The sequence below is a fragment of the Euwallacea fornicatus genome, chromosome 5 (assembly GCF_040115645.1).
Source record: "Euwallacea fornicatus isolate EFF26 chromosome 5, ASM4011564v1, whole genome shotgun sequence".
NCBI lineage: Eukaryota > Metazoa > Arthropoda > Insecta > Coleoptera > Curculionidae > Euwallacea > Euwallacea fornicatus.
In genome coordinates this window covers 3,922,940-3,941,186 of record NC_089545.1, presented here as the reverse complement: position 1 = coordinate 3,941,186, position 18,247 = coordinate 3,922,940, and the positions used below count along the sequence as shown (strand labels likewise).

At 34.9% G+C, this 18,247-nt stretch overlaps 2 protein-coding genes and 2 long non-coding RNA genes across 10 annotated transcripts; 1 reads left to right on the top strand and 3 right to left on the bottom strand.

Moving 5' to 3' along the window:
• Positions 1 to 840: 840 nt before the first annotated feature.
• kar (monocarboxylate transporter 10-like protein kar) lies at positions 841 to 8,822 on the bottom strand. Of its 4 annotated transcripts, none has more exons than XR_010732080.1 (3): positions 8,297 to 8,822; positions 1,928 to 5,421; positions 841 to 1,503 (listed from the first exon to the last, which is right to left on the bottom strand). XR_010732080.1 is itself a non-coding variant. In XM_066282063.1 (3 exons), exons 1-3 carry the CDS (start codon positions 8,431 to 8,433, stop codon positions 1,496 to 1,498), a joined length of 1,383 nt encoding a protein of 460 aa, XP_066138160.1. In that variant the 5' UTR covers positions 8,434 to 8,789; the 3' UTR covers positions 841 to 1,495. The 4 variants fall into 4 exon arrangements, 1 of the variants encoding a protein (XP_066138160.1); XR_010732078.1 differs by having other exon boundaries at positions 8,166 to 8,796; XR_010732079.1 differs by having other exon boundaries at positions 3,914 to 5,421; positions 8,166 to 8,796.
• Positions 8,823 to 10,723: 1,901 nt separating this feature from the next.
• LOC136339223 (uncharacterized) lies at positions 10,724 to 18,222 on the bottom strand. 3 transcript variants are annotated; one of them, XR_010732100.1, is made up of 6 exons: positions 18,065 to 18,222; positions 15,759 to 16,081; positions 15,458 to 15,698; positions 15,249 to 15,403; positions 13,162 to 15,069; positions 10,726 to 11,177 (listed from the first exon to the last, which is right to left on the bottom strand). It is a non-coding gene; the product is annotated as an uncharacterized lncRNA (long non-coding RNA). The 3 variants fall into 3 exon arrangements; XR_010732101.1 differs by having other exon boundaries at positions 10,724 to 11,177; positions 13,162 to 15,403; positions 15,458 to 15,705; XR_010732099.1 differs by having other exon boundaries at positions 10,725 to 11,177; positions 13,162 to 15,403.
• On the bottom strand, positions 11,691 to 12,404 carry LOC136339224 (uncharacterized). Its single transcript, XR_010732102.1, has 2 exons — positions 12,284 to 12,404; positions 11,691 to 12,223 (listed from the first exon to the last, which is right to left on the bottom strand). It is a non-coding gene; the product is annotated as an uncharacterized lncRNA (long non-coding RNA).
• On the top strand, positions 14,894 to 17,529 carry LOC136339221 (uncharacterized). 2 transcript variants are annotated; one of them, XM_066282287.1, is made up of 6 exons: positions 14,894 to 15,065; positions 15,294 to 15,417; positions 15,478 to 15,714; positions 16,445 to 16,560; positions 16,619 to 16,708; positions 16,922 to 17,529. In XM_066282287.1, the coding sequence occupies exons 1-6, from the start codon at positions 14,894 to 14,896 to the stop codon at positions 17,143 to 17,145; spliced, it is 963 nt and encodes a 320-aa protein (XP_066138384.1). In that variant the 3' UTR covers positions 17,146 to 17,529. The 2 variants fall into 2 exon arrangements, with proteins under 2 accessions (XP_066138384.1, XP_066138383.1); XM_066282286.1 differs by having other exon boundaries at positions 14,894 to 15,116.
• Positions 18,223 to 18,247: the final 25 nt, after the last annotated feature.

The following is an 18,247-nucleotide window of genomic DNA, read 5'->3' as shown; positions in this document are numbered from 1 at the left end:
CTTAGGTTATCTTGGAACTCTAATGGGCATTTGGGCAAGATACAGGGAGACCAAATGTTAGTGAAAGTATGTAGGGTTACCCGTGTAGTAGATAAATGTAATTTCTATTTTTTTTTCTCACGGGACCCTATGTGTATTATGATGTTTCTGAGCTTTTGAAAAGTTCTGAACATATTTCATGTAACACATCCATGTCCAAATTCAACATTTATTGAAATATTTACACAATATTGTGGTTAGAGGAACCTTCTAGATTGCCTGACCTGACCCCAATTGACTTTTTTTTATGGGCTTATCGGAAATATAAGGTGTATTTAAATAAGCCCCATAACATATGAAGAAGAGTTAAAAAATAAAATTACTCAAGAAGCTTAACAAATATCTCTTCAAATGCTAAGAAACGTTCTTGAGAAATTTGAATTGCGGCTTGCTCATTGTCAGGAAGTCAACGGGGCAAAGGTTGAACATTTAATACACTAGATTATAGTAGTTTATATCATAACATGTTAAATCGCTCATGTAGAAATGCACATTTGGTCTAATATCGTGAACTTGAAAAAGCTACCCAAATAGTACAGAAAAATTACTGATTGCTTGGCGCCTTCGACGATTTTCTCCTTTTCCAGACTTTTCCGGATTCAGGCAGGTCTAAATAAGTGGAGTTCCTGGTGAGGAAAGGAAATGCGAGCAGAAGAAATGAACTTCATAAAGGATATAAAAAATGGAGAGATTTTCATTGCCGCCATTTCAAAGATATCCGGTAGAAAAGGGAGAGGCAAAGTGAATATCAGGACAGAAGGCATAATTGCCTGGAGACGGTTTGCGACAAAAACTCTAATGTCGGGAAAGAACGATATTTATTAAAAATGGTTTAAATCAATTTCAGAACAATAAGAAAATCAACGGCTTATTGAAATTAATTATGGATAATAAGTACATCCAAAAAAATATATTCATCTGTGTATGCACTACGAAAGGTACATACCTACGTAAAATAACTAGGAACTATCTATTCGTAAGACTTTTTACAAATAACTAAACATTTTTATTAAAAAAAATCAAAGGAACTAGAAATAAAACTTTAAAACAAATTATTAATTATCCTAAATTATAAAAAATGAGAATAAATTCGTAGGTACCACGCATTAGTACTATGACTTAAAATGCTTAGAAACTAAATTGTAAATTATTTTAGTAAAGCAGAAATGAATATTTACACATTTTTACTTATGTCTCATTTCCCCAGCCGTAAAGCCTGAAAGCGAGGCAGGAAAGTACTTCTTTCGTCATCACTACTACCTTTTTTCCTCTAAGTGTGTAAAAAAATTATTTAATTTTGCTTTTTCTATAAATAATCCCGTCAATCAATAATCTATAGTAGAAGTCACTAGAAATATTCATTTTGCATTCGAGGATAGTGATCTTGACCCAATCATCTTAAAAATTCTGACCCAGCCTTGATTAAGGGGCTATCGTCCTACTGTTTCCAGGCGATCTATATTTCTGAAAAAAAAAGCAATTTTTACCATAAATCTGTGATAAAACTGTTGTTCACTATTTAATAAAGCAAATGTTTCAACCAATTAGCTGTTAGTACTTTGTTAATTCCGCCAATCAGAAATGAGTGCATAAATTATGGCAGCGAGCGTTACCTAGCAATGCTATTTTAACTTCCAATAGTGAATAATATCGAACCTCGAATTTTTATTACTTTCATGTGTGGTAACATCATAATATGGAGTTTCATTGGTTAGTTGATGTTTTTTGAGATCCCCCGAGATGTGAGTTTTATGTGTCTTCAGATTTCTAGAAATTAGCGCTCCAAGTTCCAAAATTAATAAGTTAAACCCAAATGATTTGGTAAAAAGTTTAATTTATGGTAGTTTATGACCCAGTGATACATACATCAGAGATATAAGATTTTTACCTTTTTATTGAAATAATCAGCGGTCCTTGAAGAAATTTGAGGCATGAAAAATAGTTTCTTATCAAGCAGAGTGTGGTAATCCTGAAGGTTTCCTAAATAAACTACATTCATCACATTATAAATAAGGTTAATTCTTTTATGGACAAGTAATAATGTGTAAACATTTGAATGGTCCATGGTTCTTCATTAAAAGACCTAGAAATATTTTTTTGGTATGGACCGAACATACAGATACATTGAAACGCTTAATGCGGTGGACCAACTTGCAGTTTCTCATGACTAAATACTGTGGCACTTTTTTGTATAGAATTTCATTATTTATTAGAACTTTATTGGTTTATTATCTTGAGCTTTGCTATTGCTTGCAAAGGCTTTAATAGGACAAAATAAAAGCTTGTTTTGAGACGCCCATATATTTTTATTGGCGAACTACACTGAATACAAAGTATAAAAATATATAAAAGTTATGATCAGTCCATGGTATGTAGTTTAATATAGGTAGTATTAGTATTTATTAAGAAAATATATTATGCATTATCTAAGCCTATTCACAGCATATGCCTAACGGTAAATAAGTTTTAGTTAGGAAATTTCATACGTTTTATCGATAATAAGTATATGTGTTATAAAAGAGATTGTCTACCTAAACTTTTGATTTATTAGTGTTTTTTGAAGTTTTCAAAAGATTTTCGGTCTAAAGTTTAATAATTGTAATATAGCAGTCGCACGAGTTATGAGGTCTACATGGGATTCGTGTTTTAGATTCTGATAAAGAACGTAAAGATGCTGAAGACCTTGCTATGGGGCATAGCATACAAGTTTATTTAAATGTCTGGAAATGGATTAAAATCCTCCAAGATTAACTTACTTTTTCTTTTTTCTTTACTCTTTTCATATTTGTACAGAGTGCTCTATGACGAGAGGAAATTATTCCAGGGTATGGTTATATACCTCATTCCCAATTAATGTGTTCAACTAATGTTTTGGTTTTCAATCGTTTCGGAAATGACACTAAATATTATTGGTTTTTAGATAATTCGTCGATTTCAAAAAATTTTATTAACAAAATACGTATTAAGGCAAAAACAGTTCAATATGTCCCTCTCCTTTCGAATTCATAATCTGCTTCGTTTAAAAATCGAAATAAAAACGGGACGAATTTCGCGGGGATTTTCACACATGGACTGACACGCTACTTTCACTCGTGTTATCAATTCTTCACTGGGTTCTTCTACTTGAATTTTCAGATGCCCTAAAGGTAAAAATCCGGAAGTATCAGGTCTGTGCTTCGCGACGGCCAGAAGTAAACGAGGAATGTAGCTAGTTTGCCTCGAAGTTTAGTAAACGCTTGAAAATGTTCTATGATTGAGAATTTGTCGTTTTGGAAATCGACGTTGATGCGACTTTCGTCAAGACGGTTTCGAGTGCATTCGCAAAACTATACATGAAAACCATGTCCACATATTATTCCTTAATAAATGTTATTGTAAATAAAAATGTGCATGATGCAATGAGAAATTCATGTTGACTTCGTTTTTTCCAGCAGATATGCAACAATGTTGTCAGAAATCAAGGAAAACATAAATTTTTAGTATCTCTAAAACGGTTAAAAACTATTAGTTTTATGACGTTGTTTATTGGAAATGAGTTGTATTATCATTCTTTGAAATATTTCCCCCTCGTTTTAGAACATCCTCTATAGACACTCAATATTTTGTTTCACAGTTAAATTCTACTCTTTGCCGTACTGCTTGAGAATTTTGCTCATGTTCACTCTTAGAAATGAATATTTTCAGATGAGATATACAGTATATCCCTTCAGATAAAAATCCTATCTTTTTACATGTATTTTGAGTATAACACTTTTCCTCGCAAAATTTGCAAGTTATTCGACCATTTGTAAAAATTTGCGTTTCGAACAACTTTGGGAGAATGAATCCATGAATGGAACATCATGTCGGGTATACCTTTATGAGTAGTACTCACATCTTATAGCAGTAGTAAACGGTAAGGTGATAAAGAGGCTTATCCTGATCCATGTTTATTGACAAGTTCTTCATATTTGTAGATGTAGAATCTGCCTTAAATTTCTGTCAACATTATTTTGCAACACCCTACATGAAAACAACAAATCCTACTTTAAAAAATTATAAATCTCACTTTAGATCATCAGTTCTATAAAAATTTTAGCAGCAATATTCAGCTGCTATTCATCAAAATTACACACAGCCTGAAAAAATGTGGTTAGTTCTCGTCACCCTTTATTTACACAACACATTACAAAACGGAATAATTATAGCACCTCCGTGTTTTATTGTTATAAAAACTAGTGTCGTTACTATTAGAGGCAACAGCCTTAGACATCTGATGCTTCGGGACTAACATACCTGCCGTGCGCTGTGTATCCAAATTCGAGCTCAGGGGATGCTGAACCTCATCATGCCGAACCTCCCTCTTCTTCACACATCGTATGGCCAAAAGTCCGAAAGATACCAGGACCGGGTTAACTCCCGCTATTATGAAGGGCAAGGTTAAGTCGTTTTGCATCTCAAATATCAAGCCGGCCACATATGGACCTAAGGTGAGAGGAATGCTAGCGACTCCCAGGAGGAAACCTATCGCTTGGGCTCCTCCATCTCGTCCACAGAGTTCAAATGCAATTGGGCCTATGAGGCTGATGAAGCAGCCATCGGTAACACCCATTCCTAGGCATATGAACAAAAGCAATGGGAACACGTTAACTGAATATGCAAGGAGGATTGTGAGGATTCCTAAGGTGAAGAGTGCTAGTTGCTGTAAAAGAATTTTGTTTACGTTGATTCTATCCACCAGCCAACCGAACACTAATCTACTAATGCCCGAGGTCACTCCAATACAAATCACTGGAAGATTTGAATCTAGCCCTGTCGGGAAATTCAACTCTACGAATTTCATCATGTAAACAGACGGGACTAAATAACCGAAAAGGCACAATCCGAGCACAGAAGTCCAGATAATATACTTCATATTTGTCAACACTGAAATATTGAACACATCTTTCACGGACACTTTCCTAATGGACATCGACTTTTTTACCGGCTTGAACAGTGTCGCGACCACCATTATTAAACTCGCGAAAACGGCTAGAGCTCTTAAAGTCCAGACAAGTCCAAAGTGTTTTACAAGAGACTTTAGGACATAAGGCATGATCATAGTGAATACTGAACTTCCAGCGGTCACTATTCCGTTCACTATCCCTAAGTATCTTTTGAAGTAGTGACCTAAAACTGCAAGGGATGGAGTGTAAGCTAAGGCTCCTCCAAGGCCGTACATGATACCAAATGTGATGCAAAACAAAGTTACGTTCTTGGTGCAGAAGGACGAGAGCAGCATTCCGCAGGAGGCTATAAGTCCGCCGAAGAAGGTAGTTTTCCTGATGCCTATGTAGTCTGTCAGGATGCCGGAGACTGGTGATATGAAGAAGGTCATCCCCATTGCTAGAGATCCGGGCAACGCTGTAACAAGGAATATTGGTGAGTTTGGGTTAATCTGTTAGTCAGCGCAAGTTATTCACAATTGAAGCAAAAACGATTAAATACAGAGTGTCCGGTAATCAAGTTTTTTGTGCCCAAAAATTCCAGTAGCACTACTTTGTTATCGCAAGTTTAAAGGTCATGTCCAAACAAGAGGAAACGAATGGGAAAAACTCGAGATTGAATGGTCTGGCCTGATAATTTGGCCAAATGGACAGGAGAAACTCTGTTTTTCACATAGATAGAGACTGTAAATGTTTTTTTTATGTTTCGAAGTTGTAAATTTCCTCAGATGATTTAATGGAATGTTGGCGCTGCTACAAACGAAATGTTTGTTATGGGAAGGAAAATAATGGTCAGAGAGTTAATGTATGAAAAAGGGCATGTTTCTTGTTACAAAACCGCAATATATTATTTATATCATTAAATTTATTTAGATCTTCATTTAAACTATTGATTTATTATTTGCAAGATTAGACTTAAGTAGGACCCCGGACAGAATTGTAATGGATTAAATAGAATCTATATGTTTCCTTGAATTCATCGAAGCTAATCCCTCAATTAAATATTCAGGTCAATTTACCAGGAATTAACAAGCTAATGGCAAATAAGTTAACGCGGCCTCTTTGAGCAATTAACAATAAACATACTCTATTACGTAATTAGTGTTCTTTATCGCAAGTGGTCCCGAAGAAGATACTTTTTGTTTTGTTCAATGTAACAATTATAGCTGAATGTGTAAATGTAATAATGAATACAGAAAATAATACTTTTCTTTACGCTTATTGAAATTGTTCGAATGACGCAGGCGCAATCAAATGTGGTGAAGACACTTTCGCACGTGGCGGATGCAATATGCTTCGCAAAACTTGTTAAGTACAATATTTTTTAAAATTATCGACATAAAATTACCCCGCAATAAAATACCAGGAGCGGGCTTCCATTCCTCTATAAGAATTAACATGGTAACCCCCACGCACGTCTATGGTCACAGCATTTTTCTTTAAATATAGGGGAAATGTAGCCTTTGGACTACTGTGTACGTATACTGAGTTTGATTAAAATGTCTTGCGCCATTTTGAAACTACAAATTATTCATATTTCCAAATATTTAACACCCTGTATCTCGGAAACGACTTATTTTAAACCATACGTTTATATAACATGTTCGTGTTGGAAGAGACCAGAGAATCAGCTTCTCAAATATCGGAACACTTTTAGAGATCGCCCTGTATTAAGAGCAGTTCCAGGTCGTGGAAGATGGATTTTTTAGGTATTCTGAGGTTTTTAGTAGGTAGGCACTTCGGTAAGTTCCACATCCCTCGGCCGCAAGATCACCCGGTCGGGTGTCTTTTCAAGGATTTGTTTTGTGAAAAAATGAATGAAATAAATTGTCAGATAATAATTGAAAACGAAAATGCTATCGAGTAGTTATTATATGAGATTCCGAAAATAAAGAGGAATTTGAAAACTAACCTGTAGTATGGGCCAATTAAAAGCCACTTTAACGCGATTTTTAGCTTAATTCAAGGGAGATAACTTAAATCCTTTTGATCTAAAATTGATGGTCTAAACTCAAGTTCACTTGGACAAAGCTTGACGAGTCAGGCTTACACTAGATTCATGAGAGGGAGAGAAAAAGTTCTTCGAAAAGGAGTATTTCCACCTATATAGTTATAAAAGCATAGAAAATAACGTAAGCTAATTGTCTTTGGTTCTCATGGTGCAAATGTAAATACAATTACTTCACTTTTCTTTTTCTTTTGAACAAGAAAAAAGGGTTTTGTATGAATAAATGTTTGGAATGCTTTTTTCTTTTGAATCAAATGCGGATTTGAAAACTGATTTTTTTCTTGGCATAACAATAGCTGTACGTTTTTTTCCTTTAAAAATTCTAATAGAATTCGCCCTGGCGAGTTCGGCACTAAATACTCGTCTATTGCAAATGAATCTTTACTTGAAAAGCTGGAAAATGTCCTAAGGAGCTGGTCAGAGGCGGCTCTAGCAAATCTGACGTCCTGGGAGAAATTTTTTAAAGTCCGACGCTTTTCCTCATCTGCCGCCCTGGGCCGCCCCCAAACTCGTCCCGCCCCTCATGAGGGCGGTATCTTAGATAGTTACAAATTTATAATTTTTCTAAAACATTTGACAACCCTGTAAAACTTTTTTTATTTTTGGAACATCCTCCATCATGTGGTACTCAGACTTCATGATAACTGTTGCTGTCGCCAATGCAGCCTACTTAACACTGCAAGGCTTCACATATTTTTTTATTAAATTTATGCACATGATGCTACGCAGCGGTTAGGTTAATGGGCTTATTATTCCCTCTACATTGAACGGTTTGGTGATACATGTGTGTAGTATTCAATAATTCGGAAGGAAATTATTTCTAGACTTCTTGTCTACATGTTAGTGCCGAACGAATTTTATGTGAAGGAAAATAAGCGAATTTCCAGTTAATAAAATTCAAACGCATTAGGCAAAAACCTGTGGTTTAAGTTCTATACGTTTCAGGTAACTGGTAGGTGCTATAATGTTTCGCACACCAGTGAGGGTTTTTGAAGCGCAAAAACTGCAGACTATTCCGAGTTAAAACGAACTTATCTTGGACGAACACCTTTTTTGTTCAAGAATGTGAGGCATTGTTATCCCCCCTCACCCCCTCCCCTCCCAAAAAAAAAATTAAACAAAAAACCGATGGGGTATTTAAAACACATACTCACATGCTTTTGCAGCCGCATCAGAAATCCCCTGAGCGTTCAAGTCGTCATGATACTCATTATACATAACTCCGTAAGAATTTATAACACCGAACAAAATTCCATTACAGAAAAACGACCCTAACATCACTAACCAAGCGCGTGTTCCTCCATCTGCCGGAGGGTGATCATCCTCATTCTCGTGCCTTGACAAAGGGGTGCTTGTATGGTTACCACCTTCCAAAAATCCCTTACTCTGCTCAACGTCCGCGGTACTGCCCGTTTTATCCATTATTCGTCGAACCGATTTTTTTCGTTTAACAAAATTGTTACATTACTCACAATTCAAGTAAAATTCTGATTCTCACATGGAAATCAGCTGTTCGGCAGACGAAACGTGGCCTTGCCAGAATGCAGTAGTACTATCTAATCGGACGAGTTCTATTTTATATTTGGCAAGTTCAGGCAATACTAGCGAGTACGTGGATCGTAAACGCGTGCGTATGAATGACTTCTCTTGTATTGGTATTGGTAATGGGAGCTCCTAAATACGTTTACAATGGAACAACTACGAGAACAGTAACAGTAGTATGGTATCAGGTTTCTGACCGTCGTACCACAACACGACACAAATTCTAGTATTCTAGATTCTAATGTCACTGAAGAGACGCTTTATTTAACGGGAATTTGTTTGCTTCAGATAAGGTTTAGCGGATATTGGTAAACACTGGATAATTAATGGTCGATGGTAGATTAGACGTGTACGGATAATGGAGCGCATGACCTCTTTTTGCTTTACTCTCTAAACTTAAAATATTTTGATGATTGAAGAAAGGTGCATGTCGCTCGTTAAAGGCGACTTTATGCTCTTAGTGATGATTGGGTTCTAATGGAATTTACTCTTCTGTGTTGACAAGGGGTTTTATACAGGGTGGCCCATATGTATGCAATAACGTTTACACCTTTTGAAGTATTGGAGATGGAAAAAAACATTTAAATAAAAGTTATGGGACTAATTCTTTCGCATATAATGATGACCTTGAAATTTTTCTACATCTCATAGTCTCACATCTGGAACATCTACTTTTTTTTTCAAATGATAACCTGTTATTTTTTATATTTTTTGGAAATGGAAAAATTCCTTTTTATATACCACTACTTAAAAATGTTAGAGGGCTGCATTAGAAAATTTTTTTAAACAAAATGCAATAATGTTTGTAACGTTGAAATGCATTATTTTACGTGCGCCTATGGCTATCTGTTTCATTTTTTGCTGGTTATTGAAATTTACTGCAAATACCCAAAATATTGATCATTATATACATTACATAAATTGAGTTTTGCATAACACTTTGCTTTACACTAATAACATTTTATCAGTTATTTCGCGAAATGTATTAATTATTCGAACTTTCAGGTCGTAAATTGTTTGGTCTATCTTCATACATTTTGCTTTCTACGTGGTCCCATTAAAGAAAATTGCAGGGAGTTAAATCAAATGATCGAGCAGGCCATTCCGCTGTTCCTCTCCTTCCAATCCATTTACTAGGAAACACATTATTTAAATAATTCCTCACTTCTAATCCATAGTGAAGTGGAGCCTTACCTTGTTGAAACCAAATATTGTTTTGAGTTGGATAAGAAGCTTCCACTGCAGGAATAATATTCTGGATCAATAGATTTAAATATTGCTCCACTGTTAAAATTTAGTCGAAGAAAAATGGTCCAATTATGATATTACCAAGAATGCCTGTTCAAATGTTTACTTTTTGAGGACGTTGCGTGTGATTTTGTATCATGGAGTAAAGGTTTCTCTGCAACCAATATCGCCAATTCTGTCCATTGACTGACCCGTTCAACACAAAAGTTGCTTCATCAGGAAACAACATTTTGGGCAAAAAATTTGGGTTTTATTGACACAAATTACTCAGAGTTTTATAAAACTGTAACCTGTCAAAATTACCTTTGGAAAGTTCTTGTAACACGTGTATTTTATACGGATGAAATTTCTTCAGTTTTAGGAATCTACAAACTGAAGTCTGAGAGATGTTATAATCCCTTTCCAGCTCTTTGGTAGATACTGTTAGGTTGTCTTAAACATCCAATAGTAATTATAAGGCTTTGTTACCGTCAGTCAGTTTGTTACCATGATTTTGATCGACTTGTCTTAAGTTTATTCCGAACCCTGTATTTTTTTACTACTTTAGACAAACAAGATTGGGAAATAGGGACTTGGTTGGTATAAATATAATTAAAAAGTATAAACCTTTCCTGTTAGGTTTTTTTTTCTGTCTCCAAAACCGACCATTAATAAATATCGACACGCTTTTTTCTATTAAATATACCAATTTGTACCACTTTACCTGCATTTTATTATTATCGTATTATCATTAAACGTAAACAATTTTTTAATAACCAGCAAAAAATTAAACCAAAAGCCATAGGCGCATGTAAAATAATGAATTCTACCATTACAAATATTATTGCGTTTTAATTCAAAATTTTCTTTACGTGACCCCCAATACTTTTATGTAGTGATATGTGAAAAAAGATTTCCATTCCAAAAAAAGTAAAAAAATAATAGGTTGCCAGCTGAAAAAAAGTTAAACGTTTCTGACGTGAGACTATGAGATGTAAAAAAAAATTCAAGGTCATCATTATATGCGAAAGAAAGTCCCAAAACTTTGGTTAAACCTTTTTTTCTATCTTCAATATTTCAAAAGATATAAACATTGTTCCACACATGTGGGTTACCCTGTATAATAAGATATTCAAGGCTACATGCTAACACACTAATGCAAACGATTTATTAAACTATTTACGATTTATTAAACATGTATTCCATGTTACACCAAAAGTGAAAATCCAGTGGGGTAAAATCGGGACATCTGGCAGGCCTAATCGCACAGGCACAGGCGCCTGAACCAACGATCGTCGCATAATTCACGAAACTTTTTATTTCCTTCTGGCCGCAATGGCCCGGTGCTGCATCCGGGAGGAACCAACAAGTGCAACAAGTGAGGCTTCATCGCGTCGCTGCAAACCATCGTTTTTTTTTATTTTTTATTTTTCAATCTTCGAGAAGAACAGGAAATCGTGGGAACACAATTTGATGAGAAGTTCTCCACGTATTTTTTTATTGTTCACTCATGGTGTGCTTTAATGTTTTTTCGAAATTTGTGACGTTCATTTCACACATGTATTTCGACGACAATGGGTGGATTAATGGTTTACGGTGGCATAGTTGCCATGGTTAAATAATAAATCTATTAACATGAAAATTGGTGTCCGAGTTTCGGACCCAGACAGTCTTGCTGTTGCTATGAAAAATAAAACGGGAATTTCTCATGCGTAATGTATTGCGTCCTAGCAAACTCACCATTGATAAAAATAGTTAAGTATCTGGAAATCGTTTTGACAGAAAATTTATGATGCTATAAGTCTGACCAGTATCGTAAATCTAACTAGTGATTCACTGTTATACAGCAACTACTGATAAACTGCCGAGGCACGCAAAATAGCGTTTCTAAATTGAAAAAAAAACGTCTGTAGGTTTATATGTTTATAGCAGTTTGTACAGAAAGTATTCGCACTTCTAGTTATTTTATAACAACGAATGAAATCTCAGTATAAAAAAAAAATTCTGGTCCTTAGGATTGGAATGTCTTTCATTTCCAAAAACACTAATAAAATAATGATTTTAACGTACGCAGTTTAGATTTCTGCAACTATTCTCCAGTACAATCTACATTTCAAAATTGCCTTCCTACACATTATTTTATCCCAGATGAGTATTAATTATTTTCGTAATTTTCCAACGCGATTAACAAACAATTCGTATATAATCTCATATCAAACGTCAACACGATTAACTCGGAATCCTGCAAATCCGATTATTACTAGTAGGTAGGTAGTTAGTTAATTGTCTTTTGATTAATACTCGGTAAATCCCTGCAACACTACAAGGAGGTCCTGAAACATGGGTACAAATTGGAATTCACAAGTCAAAAAAATAAAGCTATTGATCTAAATTTGCCCCATCACAAAAAGGACCATTTCAGGTTAGTTCGAGTTCTAATTCGCTGAAAAAAACATATTATGATTGAACTTGCACCCCTCATATTCTATCCTAATTTACATACTTTTCACGCTTTCAAACACTTCCCCTTAGTATGCTCCCTACACGCTACAATAGGTTCAGACGGAAATTCCACAAGTTGACAAAACAAAGGGCTCGAACGCCGGCCCTGTCAAGTGCAGAGCGGGGCGTCGGGACGCCCTTAGGGACGCCTGCGCCACGACGGTTATGCCAGATCAATCGTTCATCCACCCCAAAAGGACGCCTGACCACAGATTTTAGTAAAATAGTGATAATATTTTACTGTTATTAGTGCTGAGAGTGCAATAAAGTTTTAATGTAAGTAATGCTGATTAATTAAGTGTTTTACTTAGAAATTAATAACTAAATAGTGCTAAAAATAATTTTGCAGTGTAGTAGACCGAAAATTGAACGATTGCTTAGGACGTGGGGATGCCTACAATGATAAAAACTTAAGGTTCTAAAATTTTAACTTTTATCATCATTTACGTTACAGTTATCAGAAGTTGCAAATATTTTTCTACGTACACAGGGCGATCATCTTTCCGGAACTATAGAAGATAGCAGGAATACCTTATTTTGAATGCATTTTCGGACGATAACTTTGGTGGTGTTAATGATGAGGTATTTCTCGTAGGGTCCTGTGTACATATTATAAGTTAAAATTTATTATTTTTTTATGTTAACTGCTGGTCAATCAATGAATAAAAGACGCATGATTTGTCAATAAATTACACTTCTAAATTCATAAATCTTGTTATTTAGAAGCATCAAAACGCGGCTAACACAATTGAAGTCTTTAGACAAGTCGCGGAATTTGTCCACACAAACATTGGTACTAGTTAGTCCAGTCTTACATGTTCCTCAGAGTGATTAAATAACATTAATTAACATAAATTAACATTAAACAACAAAACTCACCAATACTTTCTTGTGTGGCAATATGCCGACTATGCAGGAAAATACTAAAATTATGTTTCTCTATTTCTTTGTGCTTCGCAATCGAAATGACAGCTTTACTGTCTTGATATGACCTCAAAGCAGTGTCGAAATGAATCTCTTTCAATAACCGTTTTTTGATGTTGGCTGTTTGATGATGGCAATTGATAGTGGCAATATTTATTGCAAAATTTAATATTATAAATCCATTCCTTAAAAGTGGTAAAAATTGATAACGTTGAATCTATAAAAGTTGCTGAGGCTAAAGAAATCATTTTTAGACACAATTTCAGTTCTGTTCATGTAAATGATGTTGAAATTTCTTTAGATGGCCTTAAGTCTAATTATTGACTCGTGTTCTAAACGGTTGTTTCATAAACTTACTAGCAAACTTTCAGGGGATGTAGAGCTAGTAAAAGAAATATTTAAATAGAATGAAGTTAGGCCCGAAATCGCTTTGTTACCAAGATACAGTTTTAAATTCCTTATTTTTAAAAATATTTTTTTAATATTTCAAAAATGGTTTACGATAAGGACATGAAATTAAGAACACACTGTGACGGGATACATGTGCATACTTTGGAGTGGACGGAACATTTCCACCGACGCCAGCGGTGTCTGCGCAGCCATTTAATATTTCAACAGGTATAAATCTTTCAGAATTTAACGGGACCGTATTTTGGTAAAAGAGTATTATTTGCGATGTTTTATGCATATTTGTCTTCAAGTAAAAAAATTAAATAAACTTCTCCGAAAGAACTAACAAAAAAATCACACTTGGATCTATATAAGTTTTTTGATAGGCACAGGAATGAGAAATTATTATTTATCTTGACAAACGGATATTTGAGCAATAAAAAACTAAGAATCGATGGAATATTAAAAATGCACATTCGTATTAAAAAAAGTCAATGGGGTAGCACTTTTTCGTTAAAAGTATTTCAATGAATGACCGTACACACACTACTGGTTATGTGGAAATACTTCGCCTTCTACAGAACAAGTACATTTATCCCGTCATAGCGCGTCTCTAGTTTCATGTCTTTATCCCAAACCGTTTTTGAAATATTTAAAATATATAAAAGACAAATAAGAAGGATTAAAACACTCTGTATCTTGCAAATGAAGTGATTTCAGACTTAACTTTATTCGATTTATGTTTTTGTTCTTATGAGCTACATATCCCCTTAAAGTTTGACGGCATATTCATTAAACACCATATATAGCGACCAATTACTATTCTTACACGGGGTTTTTAAGTTTCAACAGTATTTAAGTCAGAAAAGTTTCAGAATGAGAATTCTGAAACATAGGAAAGTAAATATGTGCCTACCATCAATCTCTTTAGATTTTTAACAATTTTTCTGATGGAGGTTTACAAATGTAAATTTTTAGATTTTTTCGAACAATTCGTCGATAAATTTCCTTCGATACCTATCTCTGTTAAGCAATTCGAGAAAAATCCACTATCCTGCTAAATTGTCGATGTACAATCTAATAAAGTTTGTGCTCCTAATCACCTATAATAGATCTTATATATTGTGTACTAGTTTAGGTTGACATTTTTGTTGCAATTTGAGCCCGAGCATTGCTGAAACTAGGACACCATTGACATATAAAAAAGTCGTAAATTCTAAATATTTGTAGTTTTAACTAAAAAGTTTGCTTAAAGAATACGATAAATAACAAATATCTTTATTGTATTAGCGTTCGGATGGCTTGTCTAACGGATTGCTTCGACATGGTCCCACCACCCGACAGCATCTTGTTCATGCCGCCACCACCAGCACCACTTTTCATGTTTCCCAACTTGGAGAACCACAATTCTACAAATTGTTTCGAAACACCATCTTGCGACGCCGCCACATATTTCCTCAACCACAAAGGTACCTACAAAAATCTCAATAGGATTGAGTATATTGAAATGCCTAGCAAAGGTTGGTGAGCAACAAGTTTCTAATATTATGATTTTGAAGTTAAATTCGTTTGTTTGTTATTTCTCCCAGAAATTTGAGTTTCAGTGTTTAATTAAATTTTATTGCTTTTCAACCAACTTCCAAAAAACAAACCTCCATGATTATTTTTTCTGTAATTTTCCTCTCTTATTTTTCCAGAGGCCGAAGCAAAATGGAACGTATCCGGCATTGGTGACACCTGGCTCTTGATTCTTGTAGGATCTTCTATAGGGGTTCTTCTATTAGGGGCATTGCTCGCTATGTTTTTGCTGAAATGTCGAGAGTAAGCCAATTACAGGTAGCCATTTTCACATCGAATTTACAGTCGGTTTTAACATTCCAGAATGCACCTATTTACCAGTCCCGACCATTGTTCGTCACTCCACGGACAAGATTTACGTGCGCTCAAGCATCTGGACCAAAGCAATTGCAACACTCTTGCCAACGGCAACAGCAAATTGATTCATCCCATCAATAGTAACTTCTATAGTCCGACTTCCAATCTGCATGATAATCGTATGGTGTGGGCTGCCATTACTCCTAGGGGAACTGAGCATTTTATTTCTGAAAACTATTCTAGGTAAAAAGTTGTACAATTTATATTATCGGGTTGTTTAAACAAACCTCTATGTCTCGTCCTTCGATCATTCTGCTCAGCTCAGTCCTGCTTAGTTTGGAATTTTTGATGCTAGTTGGTATTGGTCTTGGCCCTCAATGTATTACAAATCAACACCTCTAGGCTTGAAGAATTGTATGGTTGCTCATGTGGTTATATCGAAATTCCTTGATCAATTTTTCCATCGCAAACTGCTTCAGAAGACTTCTTGCAGCTGATGCTTGTCAATAAATCGTAATCTTTCAATATCATTGAAGAAAAATCCTGATGAAGCATCTTCTGACTTATGCCAGGAATTCGCAGCATGGACTAGTAGTTGACTGCATGGATTCTAGAATTGAGAATTACAGAAAATGACTGAAGTTAAGTGCTGTTAATCCATAACATTAGTGATACGAGATGCTGAGTACTCGCGGGAGTAGTCTTTTAACATTCACGGCTAATACCGCTAACTACTGTATGTCTCAATTTAAAAATGTCCACTTGATACACGAATTATGAAGGAAAGCTCTACTTTGACTTTTGTCATTTATTTGGCGCCTCCAATTGGAGTAATCTTAGAGGCTACGTGAGATCGCTGGAGGGATGAAATTGATACCGTGTCAACTAGGGGTTAGGTCACCAAATGTGTTCATAATATGCACTTCAATAAATAATTAAAAGATCTTCTTAAGATACTTAAACTTGTTCATAGAAATTTGATGTGCTATGAGCCCTCTGAAGACCACTACGAGTCAATAGACAACTTGCCGACCCAACAGCACCGCAATGAAAACAATGGTCATGTGGCCTATTATGGATACCACAAAAGTTCGTTCTCAAGAAAAAAAAATTAACTTCCATTGTGTTCTATTGTTTTTCTTCACAGCGTATGATTACGAAGATCCTACTCCTTTAATAGACAGTTACCAGATGGACAACATTGAATACGTCGGAGATCATCAATACCAGATTATCGGTAAGATCCAATATTGACCGACTTCAGGAGACTCAACAGTTGTGCAACTCTTTGTATTGTGCAGCTGCAATTGCTGAACCGCACACTGCCGTTAAAATGGAATCAATAGGAGCTGGTTTCATTTGCGGTCAGAATTTCAAACAGTTGCACAAACTGTTACATTCTGCTGAAGATGGCTATTGTATTAAAAAACACAGAATGGTGTTTAAACAGGTAATAATGACATGAGATGCTCTACATTAGCATACGCTCAGCACCCCCTGGCAAGGGAGATGTCGCTAAGGAAGCCAAGAGTATCATCTCCTACGCGCATTGAACACCCGAATTTGCCCCCTTTGAATATGATGCCTCAAAGGAGTGCCAATAACACCCTAAAGAAAAATACTTTGAATTATCGCACTATGGATCCAGGAAAGTTGCCCAAGTATGGTCTTTAAGAAGTTATTGGAAAAAGTCATGAATATATTTTGTTTTTGTTTGGATTGTTATTTATGCTAATAATAATAATAATTTAGAAAGCGAAATACCGAAATAAGTATATACGAATATAAGTGAAAATTTATATTAAATACAGGACATAAAAATGTGAATTGATTTAAATGTGATTTTATTCTGTGGTTTCTTTGGCCAAATTGACCGAGTTAATGTAGTTTTTGATTTAATTGTAATTAACTTATAGTAATTAAATGTACGAATCGTATTTAGGCGATGGTAATCAGCTATGGTATCAATTATTATATACACCTAAGTGGAAATGTAGATGTGTTCTAAAATACCCATCCAATTTTAAATAAAGAAGAATAAGATTTATAAACGAATAATACATTTATTTTTATGGCTAAACAAACTTTCATACCATTGAACCGAAATCAACCCATTCAAGAACATTATCGTGAGGATATTTCAGGGGGCGATAGTACTGTGCAAACTAATAATAAAAAAATGTCAATCGATCCACGGTCAAACACGTACCATTTTTGACATACAGGATGGCAAGGTTTTACATTTTTTCTCATATTTTTCGTTTTTTTTTTCACGCAAGTTTTAAGCCAATTTTTTAAAATTTCGTAAACTTATTTTCTTTAAGAACCCTTTTAACATTGTTTATTACTTCGAAGCACACTATCGCTTCACGAAATATCTCCATGATTATATGTTACACCCTGTATAATCGCAATTAACTTCCATTTTTGTAAAAAATACAATAATTTTGTAACAAGCGTCCAATTTTTTGAATATTTCTAGTTATTATGTAAACCTAGGCATTTCATAACTGGCTTAATAATTTTCAATATTAAAATGTGAAAATATTGGTAAAAGCTGATCACCAAATACGATGTTATGGATGGGACTTACCATCTTAGAGCTACTTGTACTAAAACATCAACTCCCGCAATATAAACATTTTAACAGGAACAAAGGAAAATACAGTTATAATCTAATTTAAAACATTCCTTAAGCGTATGAGCTACATTGGAAAATTGTAAACGACTGAAGGACCACAAGTAATTTATATCAAGATTAATTGCAATAACGTCA

Coding starts and splice junctions, on each gene's coding strand:
- kar (XM_066282063.1), bottom strand. CDS start 8,433: ATGGATAAAACGGGCAGTACCGCGGACGTTGAGCAGAGTAAGGGATTT. Junction 5,422..8,165: donor TGATGCGGCTGCAAAAGCAT/GTGAGTATGTGT, acceptor TCCTTGTTACAG/CGTTGCCCGGATCTCTAGCA.
- LOC136339221 (XM_066282286.1), top strand. CDS start 14,894: ATGGCTTGTCTAACGGATTGCTTCGACATGGTCCCACCACCCGACAGC. Junction 15,715..16,444: donor ATTTCTGAAAACTATTCTAG/GTAAAAAGTTGT, acceptor ACTTGTTCATAG/AAATTTGATGTGCTATGAGC. Junction 16,709..16,921: donor TCATCAATACCAGATTATCG/GTAAGATCCAAT, acceptor GTGTTTAAACAG/GTAATAATGACATGAGATGC.